The sequence below is a fragment of the Danio aesculapii genome, chromosome 21 (assembly GCF_903798145.1).
Source record: "Danio aesculapii chromosome 21, fDanAes4.1, whole genome shotgun sequence".
Lineage (NCBI taxonomy): Eukaryota > Metazoa > Chordata > Actinopteri > Cypriniformes > Danionidae > Danio > Danio aesculapii.
Window position 1 is genome coordinate 43871547 of NC_079455.1, and position 21760 is coordinate 43893306.

The 21760-nt window shown below is 39.2% G+C and overlaps 2 protein-coding genes across 2 annotated transcripts; both read left to right on the forward strand.

The window, feature by feature from the left end:
* The first annotated feature begins 1239 nt into the window (after positions 1–1239).
* On the forward strand, positions 1240–9868 carry LOC130214291 (gastrula zinc finger protein XlCGF26.1). The gene is made up of 4 exons (XM_056445890.1): positions 1240–1307; positions 3500–3557; positions 4896–5015; positions 6291–9868. Exons 3-4 carry the CDS (start codon positions 4958–4960, stop codon positions 7529–7531), a joined length of 1299 nt encoding a protein of 432 aa, XP_056301865.1. The 5' UTR covers positions 1240–1307; positions 3500–3557; positions 4896–4957; the 3' UTR covers positions 7532–9868.
* A 158-nt stretch (positions 9869–10026) lies between these two features.
* zgc:171220 (uncharacterized protein LOC100126101 homolog) lies at positions 10027–20459 on the forward strand. Its single transcript, XM_056445889.1, has 3 exons — positions 10027–10144; positions 12415–12529; positions 17306–20459. Exons 2-3 carry the CDS (start codon positions 12472–12474, stop codon positions 18784–18786), a joined length of 1539 nt encoding a protein of 512 aa, XP_056301864.1. The 5' UTR covers positions 10027–10144; positions 12415–12471; the 3' UTR covers positions 18787–20459.
* The last annotated feature ends 1301 nt before the right edge of the window (positions 20460–21760 follow it).

Below are 21760 nucleotides of genomic sequence, written 5' to 3' on the forward strand. Positions count from 1 at the left end.
ACCCACTGCGCCACTGTGCTGCCTTAACTAGTAATTATAAAATTTATAATATCTTTAATAAAGATAAGAACATTTAAACTTTAAAATGAAAACAAAAACTGAAAAAGGTCAGTTTAAGATGTGTGTTTGTGTGTGTATTAGGGTTTCAGCATCGATATCGCAATGTGATCATTCACAATAGTCACATCACAGGATAACCAATGTTGAGTTTGTATTCAAACTCACCGCAAGAAGGTTGCTGGTTCGAGCCTCGGCTGGGTCAGTTGTTGTTTCTGTGTGGAGTTTGCATGTTCTCCCCGAGTTGGCGTGGGTTTCCTCTGTGTGCTCCGGTTTCCCCCACAAGTCCAAAGACATGTGGTACAGGTGAATTGGTTAAGCTAAAAAATTCACCATTGTGTATGAGTGTGTATGGGTGTTTCCCAGTGTTGAGTTGCAGCTGGAAGGGCATCCGCTGCTTAAAACATATGCTGGATAGTTTGGCGGTTCATTCCACTGTGGTGACCCCTGATTAACAAAAGGACTAAGCGGAAAATAAAATAAATGAATGAATGAATGTGTTTTTTAGGCCTAAGATTGTGTAATGATTTTAAAAGTATCCATGCATAATAAATTGCTCCATTTGCGACTTTAATAACAAGTAATTTTATTAAATTATTATTTTTATTATTCATTTACTGTACCTTTTAGACTCTGAAAACTATTAGACACTGTTTATTTCAATTCTATTGCTTTGTTGTTTGTATTTATAGATTGTTTATTAGATTTTATGAACTCCCACTACAGAATCATCCCAATCGATCTAGCATTATACATCTTTCCGGATTCCTCTGGGTGCTCCGGTTTCCCCCACAAGTCCAAACATATGCACTATAGAGGAATTGGGTAAGCTAAATTGTCCGTAGTGTATTAGTGTGAAAGAGTGTGTATGGGTGTTTCCCAGTGTTGGGTTACAGCTGGAAGGGCATCCGCTGTGTAGAACATATGCTGGATAAGTTGGCAGTTCAACTGTGGCGAGCCCAGATCAATAAAGGACTAAGCTGAAAAGAAAATGAATAAATAATAAATGACAGAAATATATATATATATATATATATATATATATATATATATATATATATATATATATATATATATATATATATATAAAACAGGTATCGGAATCCGCCAGTGGTGGTGCTCGAGCACCGAAAACAATGACGAACACCCGAGTCTACTAGAAGAAGAAGAGAGTGCGGTAAGAGTGTAAACACAAGTGAAACAGCGTCTATGATGCTCTAAATCAGCTCTGTTTATTACACTATAATCCTGTAAGTACATTTACTTTATTACCCGTCAGGATGAATCTACATATAAGAAAGCCCGGCTTATTTCAGTGAGTCAAAAACACATAATCCAGTCGGAGTGTTTACAGAATTAATCCGCATAAGATTCGAGATCCGAGATAAATAACGTAAATTAGGCTGCTTTTGTTTAATTAGATCAGAATTAAATACATTTTGTGCATATATGGAAACTTAAGATCTATGTTTATTCACAATACAGCGTGTAACGGTAATGACTTGTTCAAATTTAATGTAAATAACAAGTGATAGGTAGCATAAGAAACGTAAATTAATTAACTTATCAAAAAGACAGACAGTTGCAGCTCATCCAGAATTCTGACCAGAACCAGGAAATCAGAGCACATCACACCTGTCCTCAGGTCTTTACACTGGCTCCGTTACATTCAGAATAGATTATAAAGTATTATTACTGGTCTATAAATCACTAAATGGCCTAGGACCTCAATACATTACAGATATACTCACTGAATACAAACCTAACAGATCACTCAGATCTGTAGGATCAAATAAACTAGAAATTCCAAGAGTTCAGTCAAAGCAGGGTGAATCAGCCTTCAGCTACTAACAGCGCCCCCTGCTGCTGGAATCAGCTTCCAGAAATGATCAGATGTGCTCCAACATTAGGCACATTCACATCAAGACTGAACACACATCTGTTTAGCTGTGCATTTACTGAATGAGCACTGTGCTACGTCCAACAGATCACACTAATATGTCTTTCTTTTCTTTTTCATTCCTTTATAATCTGTTTTAACATATTTTAATCTGTTTTGAATCACTTTTATTATTTGTTTTAATTTCTTATACTTTTATTCCTGTTCATGTAAAGCACTTTGAATTACCACTGTTTTTGAAATGTGCTATATAAATAAACTCGCCTTGCTTATTATTTCAGTCATGCTAATTAATTAAAGAGGACTAGATAGAATTTGAATTTATTGCTTCTGAATAAAATATGCTGCTAGATATATATATATATTAGGGGTCTAACGGATCACAACCCATAGTTCAGAACGCACATGACCCGCGGGTTAACAACTTTTTTTGACCTTGTAGGTTAATCATATATAAACATATATAACAATCGCAGAGAGATCGCCACCCGCGTCATTCAAATCATGTGTATGACAGTATTTAGGCTTTCCTGTATAATATAAAGATAATGAAAGAAGTTGGGGTTGGACCTAAATGCTTTCTTAAGCTATTAATTAAAGATGTGTTCTGTCTCTGTTTGCTAGCCTGCGTTAAAGCATTCAGTTTAAGCTGCACAATTAAACATTAAAAGATTGTATATATAAGATATATAATCCTTCTAAGCGCTGCATTCAAATCTCCGTTTGATCGAGAGAGATTCAGTTTTTACACTCTCTGTTAGTTGCAAACAATGAAATAACACAGAAGTACTGGCAGAACAGATTATAGTTCAGATATAAACACTGATGTTTATGGTAAAGATTACAGTGACGCTGGTGAATGTTGTAGCACTTACATTGTGTAACCAAATGGTGGCGACAAACAATCATCAAAAGTATATCACTGAATAGGTCTTTTAAAAAAATGATCCACCTATAATGAAACATGAAGTTTTATGTGTGAGTTGTTGAATCATTAATTTAAAATAAATATGATCTGTTGTACATGATGTGAGATTTCTAGTGGAGAGCGAGGCAAAATAATGAACAGAGTAATCGGGTTAGACAAACCAACAAAACACAAGCCTCTCTACAAATGAGCACTAAAAGTATGATCGCCAGACCTATGATTTCTATTAAAAAATATTTTCTATTAAAAAACATTTTATATAATAAGTTTTCAACAATAAACTCAAAATTCAAACATTATTTTGTTTGTTTAACTGGTGTCCAACAGTGTGTGGCTTAATTGTAACACCCTGTTACAACTAACCCTGCGGTGTCGTGTTTTCCTCAAAACTAGCTAGCAGTCACTGTGTGTTTCTTTACATCCTTCAAAATGGTTCCATCTTTTAGCCTAGAAGACGGTGATCACGACAATATAAGACTTTAGGTTCATACTTTCACAGATTTCTTTTAAATAAAGAAAATATTGACTGTAATAAAAAATACTTTAATGCTGAAAAAATGGTTTCTCCTGTGTTTCTCATCCAAATTTCGCTGAACTTTTTCAATAATTGGCAGGAAGATGTCTGCCGACACTGTGGTGAAGACCTCTGAGCCATGCCATGGTTAACCCCAAGTAAATACCTTAAAACTCCATATTACATTTTACCCCACGTTACCTTGTGCCCTAGCTCCCCTATATTTAGCATTATCAGCAACAGTAGCAAACATCATTGTTTGTATTGAATATTTTCCCTTTTTTCAGCTGGTTCTTCCTTGATTTTTATTTTTTTCATTAAAATTACAGGTGCTTAGTTCTGTTTGTTTAAACCATTTTTTTTTGCTCTAATGTTTTTGTATAAATGGAAAGCACATGACATTTGTCTCCTCCCTTTTTTGCTGATCCGAAAAATGGTCCAATCCGTGACTCAAAACCCGTAGTGTGATTTGAACCATGAGATTTAGGATGCATTACACCACTTGTGTGTGTGTATATATATATATATATATATATATATATATATATATATATATATATATATATATATATATATATAGATATATACAGTTGAAGTCAGAATTATTAACCCCCTTGAATTATTAGTTCAATTTTTATTGAATTATTAGTCCCTGTTTATTTTTTCCCCAATTTCTGTTTAACGGAGAGCAGATTTGTTCAACACATTTCTAATCATAATAGTTTTAATAACTCATCTCTAATAACTGATTTATTTTATCTTTGCCATGATGACAGTAAATAATATTAGACTAGATATTCTTCAAGACACTTCTATACAGCTTAAAGTGACATTTAAAGGCTTAACTAGGTTAATTAGGTTAACTAGGCAGGTTAGAGTAATTAGGCAAGTTATTGTATAACGATGGTTTGTTCTGTAGACAATCAGAAAAAATATATAGCTTAAAGGGGTTAATAATATTGACCTCAAAATGGTGTTTAAAAAATTAAAAGCTGCTTTTATTCTAGCCGAAATAAAACAAATAAGACTTTCTGCAGAAGAAAAAATATTATCAGACATACTGGGAAATTTTCCTTGCTCTGTTAAACATCATTTGGGAAATATTTAAAAAAAGGGGGAAAAAAATCAAAGGGGGGCTAATAATTCTGACCTCAACTGTTTATATATATATATATATATATATATATATATATATATATATATATATATATATATATATATATATATATATGTTTTGTCTCTAATTTGCATACTGTATACACACACGTTTAGTTGATGTCTGAAAAGCTCTGCTAGTCAATGGTGCACCCCATACCAGAATATTAGAATTATGTTCTTAATAATATGCCTGCTGCAATATTAACTGGCAGAATTAAAGAACTGCCATAAAATGACTTGAGTTTGGTTAAAATTGAAGTGATTGAGAGTGATTTATAAGTGTGATGATGCCAGTCATGCGAGTTTAAATGCTGAGGAATATTCCCATCTTCCTACAGCTGAAGAAACAGCAAACAGGAGGAATCACAGCAGGAGAAACAACTGACATACTATAGTAAAGATGGAGATTGAGGAAGAACCCTGCAGAATAAAAGAGGAAGAGACAGAGGAACAAATAGGTTTGAGATTAATTTTTTTCTCTTTAATGACTGATGAGGAACATTAAAGGGCACATAGTTGACCTCTTTTTTATGATGTAATATTAATATTATGGTTCTTCTGAGTGTGCCAGTTTAGCTTCAGTTCAAAACACAATTCAGATTTTTTATTATAATGTGTTAAAAAGTGTCATGTTGGGGGCGTGTCCACAGCTCGCTGATTTAGGGGTGTGTTGCTTCACATGTAAATTAGTTTCGGCTTCCCGCCCAATGTAACAAGGGGGCGGAGCCATGAGCTCACCCGCTCTGTGTTTGGGCAGACTGAGAGGAGCAGGAGAGAGAGGATCCGCATTCAGTCGTACATGTACAACTCGGACACAGACCAAGCAGAGAGTACAAAATCATTTGTGTCTTTGTACAGTTTTACAGCCAACTGTGTGCTAGTTTCAAGTACCGAGCTTGTACACCGAGACTAATAACCACGCACACTGAATTAACTTTGACTGAGGCATGGGATGCGTCGCTCAAAGCTGCAACACGGCACACCAGACACTCTCTATGGCGCGGCAGAAACATGAAGTGTCCCGAATCGCGCTGTTGTGTGTACCCTGATAGAAACCGATGTTTAGAATTCTAAAACGCATGGCGCAGCGTCAGGTACAGCAGCACCTAGTTAAGATCACAGGGAGCTTCTGTGATCGCGAGAAATGCAAACGGCTGAAGTATAAGGTAGACTCAATGAGAAGTACACATGTTTGCAAACCTATCTAAAGATACAACCAATAATTCCGATTAGAGCGATAATGTGGAGAATATTGATCTTGTGTTGAGCCAAATGAGCCTTACATCTAAAAATAGAGCTAGCGTGTTCCTTTAGTGATATCGCTTCGACTCACGCTGAAAATGGCGGACGTGAATCAACAAACTGAGGATATGATGACGCGCCTGTCAATCAATATTGGTGGGCGGGGGGACCGCACCCCTACGTAAAGTTGCGGTCGGTTTGAAAACCGCTCCAATTGGTCCACCGTTTTTATGTTGTTAAATTGAAAAAAAAAGCACTGGGTGTGCTTATATCACCCCAATATGACGGTCTATACACCATACATGCACATATGCCTGTCCAAACAGCTTGAAAAGTAGATTTTTTACCATAGGTGCCCTTTAAACTGACATATAACAATGCTGAATCTGAAATAAGACACTTATTAGTAAACTCTATGTGTACTAATCTAATGGTTCTCTTATATCTAGTTTGTTTCTTGAAAGTATAATAATTTAATGCTTTGATTTTAGACCAGACGGAGGTGAATGAAGACAGACAGCATCCGTTTAATAATCCTGGACGACTCACAAGTGAAGATTCACAAATGAAAACGGAACAGACTTGCATACAGATCGAACGAGATCGAAGAATTAGAGTCAAAGGATCTTTCATCTGCTGTGAATGTGGGAAGAGTTTAAAAAGTGAATTATGGCTTAAAAAGCACACAATGATGGTTCACACTGGAGAAAAACTGTTAACGTGCACTCAGTGTGGAAAAGGTTTTGTAGACGAAGCCAAACTGGAGTCACACCTGAAGAGTCACACTGCAAACAGATCATTTACCTGCGCCGAGTGTGGAAAGATGCTCAAAAGTAAAGACAAGTTAAACAACCACATGAGGATTCACAATAAAGAAAGACCCTTCAGCTGCTCTGTGTGTGGAAAGAGTTTCAAGACTGAAAACAACTTAAGCCAGCATCAGCGTATTTACTGTGAAGTGAAGCCGTTGAGCTGTGATCAGTGCCATAAAGCATTTCTAACGAGATCACGGTTAAAATCACACCTTAAATTTCACTCTGAAGTGAAGCCTCATGTCTGCTCTTTGTGTGGGAAGAGTTTCTTATATCTGAATATGTTAAAGGAGCACGAGCTTATTCATTCCGGAGTGAAACCTCATGTGTGTCCACACTGCGGGAAGAGCTTTAGTTCATCAAACTACCTAAAAAAGCACCAGATTGTTCACACTGATGTGAATCCGTTCTCCTGCACTCACTGTGGAAAGACTTTCAAAGAGAAAAGGTCTCTTAAAGATCATCTGACCGCTCACGCTGGAGTGAAACCGTTCAGCTGTGATCAGTGCGATAAAACATTTCTATCCGCGTCATACTTAAGGAAACACTTGAAAGTTCACTCTGGACTGAAGCCTCATGTTTGCTCTTTTTGTGGGAAGAGTTTTTTAGCACTGCAAGCTTTAAAGCTTCATCAGATGATTCACACTGGAGAGAGGCCTTACGTGTGCTCTGAATGCGGGGACAGCTTTCTTAGATCAAACTACTTAAAAAAACACCAGAGGATTCACACCGGAGAGAAACCGTTCTCGTGCTCTCAGTGCGGAAAGAGTTTCAGATATAAAAACAATCTAAAAGTGCATCTCGTCTCTCACACTGGAGTGAAGCCGTTCAGCTGTGATCAGTGCGGTAAAACATTTGTTTGTTCAACAAACTTGAGAAACCACCTTAAAATTCACGCTTCTGTGAAGCCACAAGCATGATTTTGCCTTAATAAAGCTCATTTTGTCAAGTTTTTCACAACAGCGATCTTTAAAAGCCCATCAGATCCTTCATACCGGAGTGAAACCTCAGGTGTGTTCAGATATTTTCTGTGCATCAAACTACTTAAGAAAACACCAGAGGATTCACACTGTAGAGAAACCGTACAAGTGTTCACATCGTGAGAAGAGATTCAGTTTTCAGAAACCTGTCAATTCATTAGAGAGTTCATTCTGGAGAAAAGCCACACCAGTGCTCTACCAGTGGATAGTTTCCTATTGTTTATGCTACTAAAACATGATCCCTCAGCACTGCATCAAGAATCCTCGTTCATCTATAAGCAGTATCACCACATGGGCTACTGTGGTTAACCTTTGTCAAGTACTACAATACTTAGTTACATCCAGAAATGCCAGTGAAAACTGTACTGTGCCAAAAGGAAGCCCTATGTTAACAGTGTCCAGATGCAGCACCGTTGACTACTCTGGGCTCGGAGGCATCTGGGATGGACCATCACACAGTAAAAACATGTACTGTGGACAGATGAATCAGTATTTCATGTATTTTTTGGGAGAAATGGACACCGTGTGCTCCAGACCAAAGAAGAAAAGGATCGTCCAAACTGTTACAAGCTACAAGTCTAAAAGCCAGGGTCTGTCATGATATGGGGTTGTGTAAGTGCCCTTGGCAAAGGTAACTTGCACTTCTGTGATGCCCCAATAATGCTGAAATGTACATGGAGAGTTTGGAGCACAATATGCTGCCTTCTTCTCCAAGGCTTAATATGTGCCGGAACAAGCCGGATCCGGCACCTCTGAAATCTGATCCAGCACCTCATTTTACTACTGATCCCCCTCCTCACACACACCCCTGCCCGACCCACCCTGCACCGACTCCCTAACCCTCTTCACTTTCGTCCGCCACAATCCACCTTCTTAAATTTCGTCCGCAAAACTCCCCCGCCCCGCTCTATACTTTCATCCGCGACAACCCCCCCTCTCCCTCCTCTGGTAACATGCTGGATCCGTTACCCCGATGTGTTCCGGTACCTCTCAATTTACAAATTAATCACTGCGGATGCCCATGCATATTCCAACAAGACAATGCAACACCACATTCTGCACACATTACAGAGTCCTGCTGCAGAGGAAGAGGATACAGGTACTTGACTGGCCCGCCTGCAGTCCCGACCTGTCTACAGTTGAGAATGTGTGGCGCATTTTTAAGCGCAAAATGCGACAATGAAAACCCCCATGCTGTTTCCCACCTTAAGACTTGTTTGTGGGAATAATGGGACAAAATGACACTTGAAACACTTCATCAGTTGGTGTCTTCAGTCCCTAAATGTCTTTTAAGTGTTGTAAAAAAGAAGGGCAACATTATAAAGTGCTAAATGCTTCACTGTCTCCATTTTTTTGAAATGTGTTGCAAGAATCAAAATTGAAATACGTGTTTATTTTGAGAAAAAAACAATACAAATCATGAGGAACACCTTAAATGATGTTTGTTGTGTTGTCTGCGATGAAATACAAGTCAAAGTAAATTTAGAAATCACTATCTATCTTTATTTATTTGTGTTTTCTATACTGTCCCAACCTTTTCTGATTTGGGGTTGTTGATGTAAACATATATTTATGTGTGTATCACATATACATTCATTCATTTTCTTGTCGGCTTAGTCCCTTTATTAAAAGGGGGTCGCCACAGCGGAACAAACAGCCAACTCATCCTGCATTTGTTTTATGCAGCGGATGCCCTTTCAGCTGCAACCCATCACTGGGAAACACATACACTATGGACAATTTAGCCTTCCCAATTAATCTGTACCACATGTCTTTGGACTGTGGGGGAAACCGGAGCACCTGGAGGAAACCCACGCAGGGAGAACATGCAAACTCCACACAGATACGCCAACTGACCCAACCGAGGCTCGAACCAGCAACCTTCTTGCTGTGAGTCGACAGCACTACCTACTGCGCCACTGCATCACATATACATAATAAATATATATAATAATACACACATCTTATGTCAAACTTTGCTGGCTTTTTGCTGGAAGAGCAAGTTGAAAACAAAGCTCTTCATGTGCTTAAAACATGAATAAAACAAAGAGAATTAGATGTCAGACATGTTTTCAAAAAGCAACAGAAGTTTCTCATTCAGTACTTTATGTAAATGCTTAAAACATGTCTATTAAATGAATGTAAAGTGGGTCTTTATTATTACCTTGTTTGATAAAAGACACAACACACTACATTTGCATGAAAAGGTGTTTACTGTTATGAATACACTCATTTAAAAGCATCAGCTGAGATTTCTGATTTCAACAATGTTGTTTCGCAAGCAAAAGTGTAATGAATAAATTATTTAAAATCAAACATTATTGTGCAAAGAAACTGTTTCTACGTGACCATCCAACATTACTGAGATTACTTTGGTCGTTTTATATCTGTATGTATCGGGTTCCACCAGTGGTGGCGCACGAGCACTAGAAACACTGACCAACATCCGAGTCGAGGAAGAGAAGAAGAAGAGAGCGCGGTGAAAGTATAAACAGAAGTGAGACGGCCGTTTATGATGCTCCAAAGCTGGGTAATTCATGACTTTATGACACTGTAAGTACGTTCACTTTATTAATAATTAGGGAAAATCTACCACAAAATTTAAAATCAGTTCTTTTTAGTGGTTTAAAACACGTTTATTCCAGTCGGAGACTCGGAGTGGTCCGATTCCGAATCGCATCTTCAAATCTGAAATGAGTAGTTAGGCCAGGAATGGGCAAACTCGATCCTGGAGTTCCGCTGTCCTGCATAGTTTTGCACCAACCCTAATCAAACACACCTGCTTGTAGCTTTCTAGTAATCTTGAAGACACTAATTAGGGTGTTCAGGTGTGTTTGATTAGTGTTGGAGCAAAACTCTGCAGGGACACCGGCCCTCGTGGATCGAGTTTGCCCATGCTTGAGTTAGCCTGTACTTCTGCTTTCTCTGATTAGATGTAAATAAAAGTTGTTCACACGACAACGATTATTAATTATTATGTTGAGCAAATGTTATGTAATTAACCAACTGAACCCTCTTTAAAAATCTAGTTATGTTAGAAATTTACAGGGTTCATACGGTTATGGAAAACCTGGAGAAGTCATGGGATTTTAACATGCTGTTTTCCTGGAAAAGTTTTGGAAAAGTCATTGAAATTAGTTTAATAAATATCTGAATAGTTGAATTAGGGCTGCACGATATTGGAAAAATCTGACATTACGGTATTTAGTATTTCTGTGATGTATATTACGATGTGAATACAATTTCACCAGATGATTTAACAGGGTTATTTGGGGTTTGGGGATTGGGGTTTGGGGATTGGGGTGATTCTCGAATAATATATGACAAATAAATTACAAGCATAGACAAATAAAATATAGTAAAGATAAAAGTGAATTCCAGTTTTCAGGTATTCACTATTCAGGTACAGATATTGAATAATCAACACTGCATAGTCTTCATTGTGTATTATTTAATCTTTATTAAAGTTACAAAAAGGTGGCGCAGTAGGTAGTGCTGTCGCCTCACAGCAAGAAAGTCGCTGGTTCAAGCCTCTGCTGGGTCAGTTGGCGTATCTGTGTGAAGTTGGCATGTTCTCCCTGCGTTCGCGTGAGTTTCCTCCGTGTGTTTCGGTTTCCCCCGCATGTCCAAAGACATGCAGTACAGGTGAATTGGGAAGGCTAATTTGTCCGTAGTGTATGAGTGATTGTGCATGGATGTTTCCCAGAGATGGGTTGCGGCTGGAAGGGCATCCGCTGTGTAAAACATGTGCTGGATAAGTTGGCGGTTCATTCCCCTGTGGCGACCCCAGATTAATAAAGGGACTAAGCCGAAAAGAAAATGAATGAATGAATGAAGCTACAAATAATGTCTTGTGGCCAGATGTTTTAAAATGTGAAATATTGAAATGTTCACACAGTCACAGGCCTTAAAGAGACAGTTCACTCGAAGATTCAAATGTACTCACTATTTACTCACCCTTCACTTGTTTCAACACTATAGGAGTTATTAAATTATATTCTTTTTGTGTGGTTATTTAAAAAAAAAAAAGAAAACTCATAAGGGTGTAATGAAAATGTCCTTTTTGGGTGAACTATCTCTTTAAAAATGCATGCAGATGATAAACATTTACTCCATTATGAGTAAACTCTATATTAAACTATAATCCCAACATTGCATATTCTGCGATGTGACTATTGCGGATGCACACATCGCGATATCGATGCTGAAACGATATATTGTACAGCCCTAACTTGAATATAGGTTAGTTGTCTTTACTTTTCTGTCCTTGGCCAAAAACTTGCTCTCACATTGTTATTGCTGTGTCAGCGTTATCAAAATCAATTTTACAGAGATATAAAAACATAAACAAAACAGACAAAACAATCATCATTTTGATTGTCGTTTTTTAATTTATTTACCATGTATATGTAGACATTACATTGTGATTAAAATGTACTTGAAAGTTCTTGGAAAAGTCATGGAATTTTAGTAGTAAAAATGTGTGTGATGAACCCTAAATTTAGTTTACACTGTATAAAGGACGTAAATTAACGTATTCTCTTGACTCTGATTTGCATATATTCAGATCTTTAGTCATGTGTGATTAAAGGAGAGTGCTGCTAGCCTTTTATGCACCCCAAACTAAATGATTATAGTTGCTTTATATGTAATTATTAATCATGTTCTTGTTTATATTTCACTCTGAACTGCCCAGAACTGTCAAAAAGTGACTTTTATATGAGTTGAGTGTGGTTAAAACTGAAATAACAGGGTGATTTGTTGGTGTGATGAAGATAATCATGCGAGTTTAAATGCTGAGGAATATTCTCATCTTCCTACAGCTGAAGACGCAGCAAACTGGAGGAATTACAGCAGGAGAGACAACTGACATAGTAAAGATGGAGATTAAAGAAGAACCCTGCAGAATAAAAGAGGAAGAGACAGAGGAACTAATAGGTTTGTGTTTTACTTCTCGCTGTTTAATGACTGATGAGAAACATTAAGATGAAAACTTGCATATAACGATGCTGAATCTGAAATGAGACACTTATTAGTAAACTCTATGTACAACCCCAAATCAGAAAAGGTTGCGACAGTATGGAAAACGGAAATAAAAAAGATAGTAGTGATTTCTAAATTTACTTTAACTTGTATTTTATTTCAGACAATACAACAAACATTATTTAATTCTAACTGTTCCTCATGACCTTTATCGTTTTTCTCAAAATAAACACTTATTTCAATTTTGGTTCTTGCAATAAAAAGTTGTAACCTTAAAGCATTTAACATATTATAATGTTGCCATTTGTTACAACCATAGACTGTAAAATATATGGACGTAGCATCCGTGACGTCACCCATAGGTTTCTGAAGAGCGCAAATGAAGCTACAAGAAGGCACGGCCAACCGTCACCATTTTGTTTGCGCGTCATCGCACCCACGGCGGGATACCAAACAAGGGCAAAGAGGCGGAGAGTGAGCAGAGCTACAGACGCCTGCTGGCACTTTGCTTAGACCTGGCAGACAGACTTTACTTTGGGAGAAACGCTTAATACTTCATTACCTGCGACTCGTTTGTGTTCTGACCACATGTGCTTGGCTGTACACTATATCAATAAAGTGTTTAGACTTTTAAAAACACTGTAGTAATACACTGAGCCACAAAGCATTGTTCTCATGACGTTTTTCAACAGGAGGAAAACGCAAAATATGTCCAAACACTTCAGTTATAGTCTGTGTTAGTAAATGCAAGACTATTGATGAAATCCAGGCATAACACTGTATGACAACGCTTCAGATGACTGTTCTAGAGCCTACAGCTAACCAATCTGTCAGATTCTGGAGGGCATTACAGCTCTAAAGAACATGATAAATGATCTTAAATAAAACAAATACATTTATAGAGAAGGTATATAAGTATATAACTTTACTCACCAGGGAAACGGAGGCCAAAGAATGGTTTGTGAGCACAATTAAGTGCACACAGCATGCCATATCATCTGATAATTGTAGAAAATAATCCCAATAGGCAGCTGACTGTGTAAAGAAACATTAACCAAAACACAAATGCGATGTATATGCCGAGTGCATCGGCTAGTTAGCCGTAATCAGCTGAGGTAATGAGACAGCCAGCAGCGAGACCTAGCTGTCACTCAAGTGGCCACGCCCTTAATTATGCAGACGAAACGGATGAGTTATAAAAAAATTCACCCCCCTCACAGTTGTCATGAAGGTTAATCATGGCTATCTGCACCAAAGCCATCTTTTGTACCAGGCTGTAAGCATGTTTTTATCAGCTGTAAAAATGGCCAATTTCCCATTGCTGTCAGAAATGACCTGGACTTCCTGGAGCCAGCCCCCCAAGGCGAGTCGATAAATTGCAGTTTTAGTTACTTCCGTATTGCCTCCTTAGGGAGAGCGGGAGGTTGCCGCTTGGTTACAACTGGCTCAGGGATGTAACATAGTGAGGGAGACGACACGGCGAAGTATAATCAAAAAGAAGATTTATTTAACACAATTAAAAATAATAATCAAAACATCAGTATCAGTATGTTCAATCAGTTTGAAAAGCAAGCGAATGGATGCAGTAGGTGTTGTCAGTGATAGTGTATGGATGCGAAACAAAGCATAATGCCCAAAATTGAAGCGCAGCTCTGGCCAAGTGAATGGACAGCGGCGGCCCCGACAAACTTTCTGCCAGGGTTTAAATAAGGGTGCTGACCAGCATCAGGTGCGCTGAAGGCACGCCCCCAATCTAGAATAAATCAAACACACAGAAACACAAAAACAACGCAGTCCTAACACATTGCTTTTCACAACACTTAAAAAGCATTTAGAGACTGAAGACACTGACTGATGAAGTGTTTCAGGTGTCATTTTGTCCCATTCTTCCAACAAACAGGTCTTAAAGTGGGCAACAGTACAGGGTCTTTGTTGTCACATTTTGCGCTTCAAAATGCACCACACATTCTGTATTGGAGAGAGGTCGGGACTGCAGGCAGGCCAATCAAGTACCTGTATCCTCTTTCTCCGCAGCCGGACTTTTGTAATGTGTGCAGAATGTGGTTTTGCATTGTCTTGTTGGAATATGCATGGGTGTCCCTGGAAAAGAAGGCAGCATATTGTGCTCCAAAATCTCTCTGTACTTTTCAGCATTAATAGTGCCATCACAGAAGTGCAAGTTACTTTCACCAAGGGTACTGACACAACCCATTTCTTTTTTGGTCCGGAGCACACAGGGTCCATTTCTCCCAAAAAATAGCTGAAACACTGATTCATCTGACGACAGTATACGTTTCCACTGTGTGATGGTCCATCCCAGATGCATCCGAGCCCACAGAAGTTAACGGTGCTTCTGGACACTGTTAACATAGGGCTTCCTCTTGGCACAGTACAGTTTTCACTGGTATTTGTGGATGTAACTTAAGTATTATAGTACTTGACAAAGGTTTGCCACAGTAGTCCTGAGCTCATGTGGTGATTTGGCTTATAGATGAATGAGGATTCTTGATGCAGTGCTGCCTGATTGATCGGAGATCATGGTTGTTCAGCTTAGGCTTGCGCCCTTGCACTATGCACTGAAACTCCTCCAGATTCCTTAAATCTTTAAATGATGTTCTGCACTGTTGAAGGTGAAATATCCAATGGCTCGTTTCCACTGACTGGTACGGTACGGTACGGTTCGGTTTGGTACGGGTCACCTTTATCAGGCTTGCGTTTCCACTAACAAGGGTACCCTTTTGGTGGGCGTGGTGTACGACAGAAAGTTTCAGTCGACGTCATTCTCGCTCGAGGAAATGTCTACAATAAAGCTGTACAGGTCGCTCACATATCATATGAAAAGCACTTCTCACAAAACAGATGCTTTACACACATAAATACTTGTGTAGAAATGTTTATTACTAACTTTTCAATGAACATGAGTTGATTATAACTGCAGATCAATGACAGTGCGAAACAGCCTACTGTAACGTCTGTAATTATATTAAATAACTTAATAAATGAACATATATAAACACATACAGACCCTTACAGTCTCCGATATGTTACCAACTACAGAAGAACACACAACAGACATTTCGTCCGTATTTAGGTTCAAAAACAGCACAATATATAGCCTACAGTCAGTGAAAATCTCTCATCTGTGTCTGTAATCTTCAGCAGCACATGTAGCCTCTGTTAGAGAACAATTCCATCATTCTGAGTTCATATTAGTCCAAAAGGTGATAATAACAAAAATAATTAAATAAGGCAGTGTGTTCACGTCTGCTCAAAAATAATGTGCTCCTTTTTTTCCGGCTCCTCTCTTGTTTTTTCCGCGCTTCACTCTCGTGTTTGTCAGTGTCTGACAGGATCGGGTTTTAAAAGCACGTCAATAATCAAGCGCAGGTTATTACCATCAGCTCAAGAAGTTTGTTAATTCAGATATAATGTTAGTCGCGCGGCGAGCACTAGCAAGAAAGCAAAACCGCTCGCGCCTCAGACTGCCTTGTAAAAAAAACTTCACAGCACAGGGTAAATCTGCTGTACTCCATGGGTTTGTGGCTGTTTATCAAGACGACAAGGTTTGTTTGAGCCCGGGTCGACCATGGCTCGTTATTATATGTATAAATAATTCCGCTGTAATCTCTCGCTGTGCGGGTATTTTAAACATGGCGGGTTTTTTGTTTTCATTCTGGCTTGTTGCGTAAGCGAATGATGTATCTCAGTAAACCAATAGCGTTCAGCTGTGCGTCTAGCTCCGCCTTTTGGTACCCTTTCTCGTGTTTGGTACCCTTTCAAAAGGGTGCCGAAAAAGTGGTACAGTACGGTTCGGTTCGGTACGCTTTTTGACAGTGGAAACGGCTATAAAAGCGTACCAAACCAAACCGAACCGTACCGTACCGTACCACTCAGTGGAAACGGGCCACAAATGTCTTCCTGTCTTTCTTTGAGGAACATTGTCTAACTTTCTCAAATATTTGTTTGCAAACTGGCGATACTCAGCCCATCTTTGCTCCTAAAGGACTAGGCCTTTCTTGGATGCTGCTTTTGTGCCAAATCATAATTACAATCATCATGACCTCTTTCAAATTACATCATTATTTAACCAATATACCTGATGACACCCCCTAAACTGGAATGTGTTGCAGGTCTGAACGACAGGAAAGGATGTATATTTACAAATGAAGTAGTTAACCAGACAAAACATGAAATATTTTGTGTTCATATTGTCTGTAATGAAATGGATTCATTCTCTTTTCGGCTTAGTCCCTTTATTAATCTGGGGCCGCCACAGCGGAATGAACCGCCAACTTATCCAGCACCCATTTTAATGCAGCGGATGCCCTTCCAGCTGCAACCCATCTCTGGGAAACATCCATACACACTCATTCACACTCATACACTACAGACAATTTAGCCTACCCAATTCACCTGTACCGCATGTCTTTGGACTTGTGGGGGAAACCGGAGCACCCGGAGGAAACGCGCAGGGAGAACATGCAAACTACACACAGAAACGCCAGCTGACCCAGCCGAGGCTCAAACCAGCGACCTTCTTGCTGTGAGGCGACAGCACTACCTACTGCGCCACTGCGTCGCCGTAATGAAATACAAAGTCAAAGTTGGCTATCGCTACTTTTTTTATTTGCGTTTTCCATACTGTCCCAGTTTTTTTCCGATTTGTGGTTGTAGACTAAACTAATGATTTATCTTTCTTTAAAGTATAATAATTTAATACTTTGATTTTAGACCAGACGGAGGGGAATGAAGACAAACAGCACCAGTCTAAAAATCCTCAACCATTCACAGGTGAAAGTTCACAAATAAAAACCGAACAGAATTACACTGAGAAACGAGATCGAAAAATTGGAGCCAAAGGATCTTTCTCCTGCTCTGAATGTGGAAAGGTTTTCAGAATCGAATCATGGCTTAAACGACACACACTGACGGTTCACGCTGGAGAAAAACTGTTCAAATGCACGCCGTGTGGAAAGAGTTTCATAGAGGAAGCCAAGCTGGAGTCACACCTGAAGAGTCACACTGCAAACGGATCATTTACCTGCACTGAGTGTGGAAAGATCTTCAAAAGTAAAGACAAGTTAAACAACCACATGGGGATTCACAATAACGAAAGACCCTTCAGCTGCTCTGTGTGTGGAAAGAGTTTCAAGACTAAAAACAGCTTAAGCCAGCATCAGCGTATTTACTGTGAAGTGAAGCCGTTGAGCTGTGATCAGTGCCATAAAACATTTCTTACGAGATCACAGTTAAAATCACACCTTAAAGTTCACTCTAGAGAGAGACCTCAAGTTTGCTCTTTGTGTGGGAAGAGTTTCTTATGTCGGAATAGCTTAATCGCGCACGAGCGTAATCATGCTGAAGTGAAGCCTCATGTTTGCTCTTTGTGTGGGAAGAGTTTCTTATATATGAATAGGTTAAAGGAGCACGAGCTTATTCATACTGGAGTGAGATCGCATGTGTGTCCACACTGCGGGAAGAGCTTTAGTACAACGAGGAACTTAAGAAAGCACCAGATTGTTCACGTCGAGGTGAATCCGTTCTCCTGCACTCAGTGTGGAAAGACTTTCAGAAATAAAAGATCTGTTAAAAATCATCTGATCGCTCACGCTGGAGTGAAGTCGTTCAGCTGTGATCAGTGCGATAAAACATTTATCCGTGCATCATACTTAAAGCAACACCTTAAAGTTCACGCTGGACTGAAGCCTCACGTTTGCTTTACGTGTGGAAAGAGTTTTTTATCCCTGCCATGTTTAAAGCGTCATCAGCTAATTCACACCGGAGAGAGACCGCACGTGTGTTCAGACTGCGGGAAGAGCTTCAGGACATCAAACTACTTAAAAAAACACCAGAGGATTCACACAGGAGAGAAGCCGTACTCGTGCGCTCAGTGTGGAAAGAGTTTCAGATGCACGAAGAATCTAAAACTGCATCAGCGCTCTCATTCTGGAGAGAAGCCGTTCAGCTGTGATCAGTGCGATAAAACATTTGCTTGTCCATCAAACCTGAGTAAACACCTTAAAGCTCATGCTGCAGGACGGGTGTGTTCAGACTGCGGGCAGAGCTTTCGTACATCACCCGAATTAAAAACACACCAGAGGGTTCACACTGGAGAGAAACCGTATCAGTGTTCACACTGCGAGAAGAGTTTCGTTCTTTCAAAAAGCCTGAAACTTCATGAGAGAGTTCATCTATGCTCGTCCAGTGGATAGTTTCATACAGCTCAGACTGATGGCTGAAGGTCTGGAAGTTTTTAACACCTTTTAACTTTTTTTTTTTTTTTTACTTTTAACACTTTAAAGGATCAAGGACCGCCCATTATGTTACAGGTTGTTTTTAATAACGTGGTTTTGGTGAGGTGCGAAATTCAGATGGAGGCCAGGAAGTAAAAAAATGAATGGGAGACACAGAGGAAAGTCCGTATTTTTGCCATTTATACCATATTTCAAAGGAGATATAAATAGAAAATATCCACGTATGTTGGGCATGATCCTTACACTGCATCCGGAATTTATAGATAGCGCTTCACTTTTTCCACATGTTTCAGCCTTATTCCAAAATGGATTAAATTCGTTTATTTCCTCAACATTTTACACACAATCCCCCATAATGACAATGTGTAAAGAGTTTTTGAAATTGTTGCAAATTTATTACAAATAAAAAAGCTGAATAATCTCATGTACATCAGTATTCACCGCCTTTGGCGTGAAGCTCTAGACTGAGCTCAGGTACGTTCTGTTTCCACTGATCATCCTTGAGATGTTTCAGCCGCTTCATTGGTGTACACCTATGATCAATTCAATTGATTGGACATGATGTGAAAAGGCATACACCTGTCTATATAAGGTCTCAGGGTTGACAGTGCATGTCAAAGCACAAACCAAGCATGAAGACAAAGGAACTGTCTGTAGACCTCAGAGACAGGATTGTCTCGAGGCACAAGGCTGGGGAAGGTTACAGAAACATTTCTACTGCTCTAAAAGTTCCAATGAGCACAGCGGCCTCCATCATCCGTAAGTGGAAGATGTTTGAACCCCACCAAGACTCTTCCTAGAGCTGGCCGGCCATCTAAGCTGAGTGATCGGGGAGAAGGGCCTGAGTCAGGGAGGTGATCAATAACCCCATGGTCACTTTGTCTGAGTTCCAGCGTTCCGTTGTGGAGAGAGGAGAACCTTACAGAAGGACAACCATCTGTGCAGCAATCCTCCAATCAGGCCTGTATGGTAGAGTGGCCAGACGGAAGCCGTTCCCCACCTGGAATTTGCCAAAAGGCATCTCAGACCATCAGAAACTAAACTCTCTGCTCTGATGAGACTCAAATTGAACTCTTTGGAGTGAACGCCATGCGTTACGTTTGGAGATAACCAGGCAGCGCTCATCACCAGGCTAATACCATCCCTACAGTGAAGCATGGTGGTGGCAGCATCATGCTGTGGGGATGTTTTTCAGCAGCAGGAACTGGAAGACTAGTCAGGATAGAGGGAAAGATGAATGCAGCAATGTACAGAGACATCCTGAATGAAAACCTGCTTCAGAGTGCTCTTGACCTCAGACTGGGGCGACGGTTCATCTTCCAGCAGGACAATGCCTCAAAGCACACCGCCAAAATATCAATGAAGTGGCTTCACAATAGCTCAGTGAATGTCCTTGAATGGCCCAGCCAGAGGCCAGACCTAAATCCTATTGAACATCTCTGGAGAGATTTGAAAATGGCTGCATATCATAGCTTCCCATCCAACCTGATAGAGCTTAAGAGGTACTGCAAAAAGGAATGGGCAAAAATTAAAGTGACATTTAAAGATATGATGGTTTGTTCTGTTTGCTTGTTCTAAATATATATCAACATTTTCTCAAATACATGCATAATAAAGGGTATACACGCATATATATCATGTCAAAACAGACTTATTTTGCATGCAATTAATCTTTGCCCAGCATCCAATTTTATATATATATATATATATATATATATATATATATATATATATATATATATATATATATATATATATATATATATATATATATATATAATTTGTAGGGATTGTTAACAGGTTTAACCCAAAGAATGAGCCGTCTGTCAGATGAAGAAGAGTCAGAGATTCAAATAAATCAATCAAGTTTACTGAAGATAGTCTGCAGTTTAATTAGCAGAAGCCAGCTTCAACACTCGCAATGAGTTCCTAGGCCGCTCTGACTTACAGTACAACAACGCAGCAATTATACTCTTTAGACATGTCCAGAAAAGGTGGGATCCAGGTAAACAGTTCTCATTGGTTAAAGAGAAAATAGACAAATCTAAATGTGTGCGTCAATGAAGGATTGTATCTAACTCCAGATATGGACGGCGGCATGGTTCTTGGGGGTCAGGCCAACCCTAAACTAATTAAGAGCTGATCTCCGACCTGTAAAAAGCTGAACCATGGAGGCATACATAGACTCAAGAGACAATCTGTTGTGGAAACTCAAGGTTGTTTCTTGTACGTTCTGCTGTCTTATCAAACTGGTTCAAAAGCTACAATATCCTCACTACACACAAAGTCTTTCAAGCATAAAAAGGAATTCTTTTAAAAAGAATTAACAATAAAAACAGCGAAATTACTGTAGACTATCATGACAATAGAAACAGTTATTCCCCCTCCTCAGCATCAGTAATTCTGCTCAAAAGAGGGAGAGAGAGAGGTCTCCATGACCTATGATGACCTGGTTTGTGTGTCTCCTGGAAACAAAGTTAAAATAAACAGACAAAGAGAGGAGCAAGGACACTTAACATCCTTACATAAAGCAGTGTGTTACTTATTCATTAGTTATATTATTATTAATTATATAGTTGGTCATTTGTAAAAATGTTAGAAGGTGGATTTTTCAGATGAATGATCTGTTGATCTGCATCCCAATCATCACGAATACTGCAGAAGACCTACTGGAACCCATCATGGACCCATCAGGATTGGCCAGCCCAGTCACCAGAGATGAACATTATTGAGCATGTCTGGGGTAAGATGGAGGAGGCATTGGAGATAAATCCAAAGAATCTTGATGAACTCAAGAAGGCTTTCTTTGCCATTCCAGATGACTTTATTAATCAGTGATTTGAGTCATTGCAGAGATGTATGGATGCAGTCCTCCAAGCTCATGATGGAGTCAGACACAATATATTAAGGCAAAATTACTCAAATTACTAAA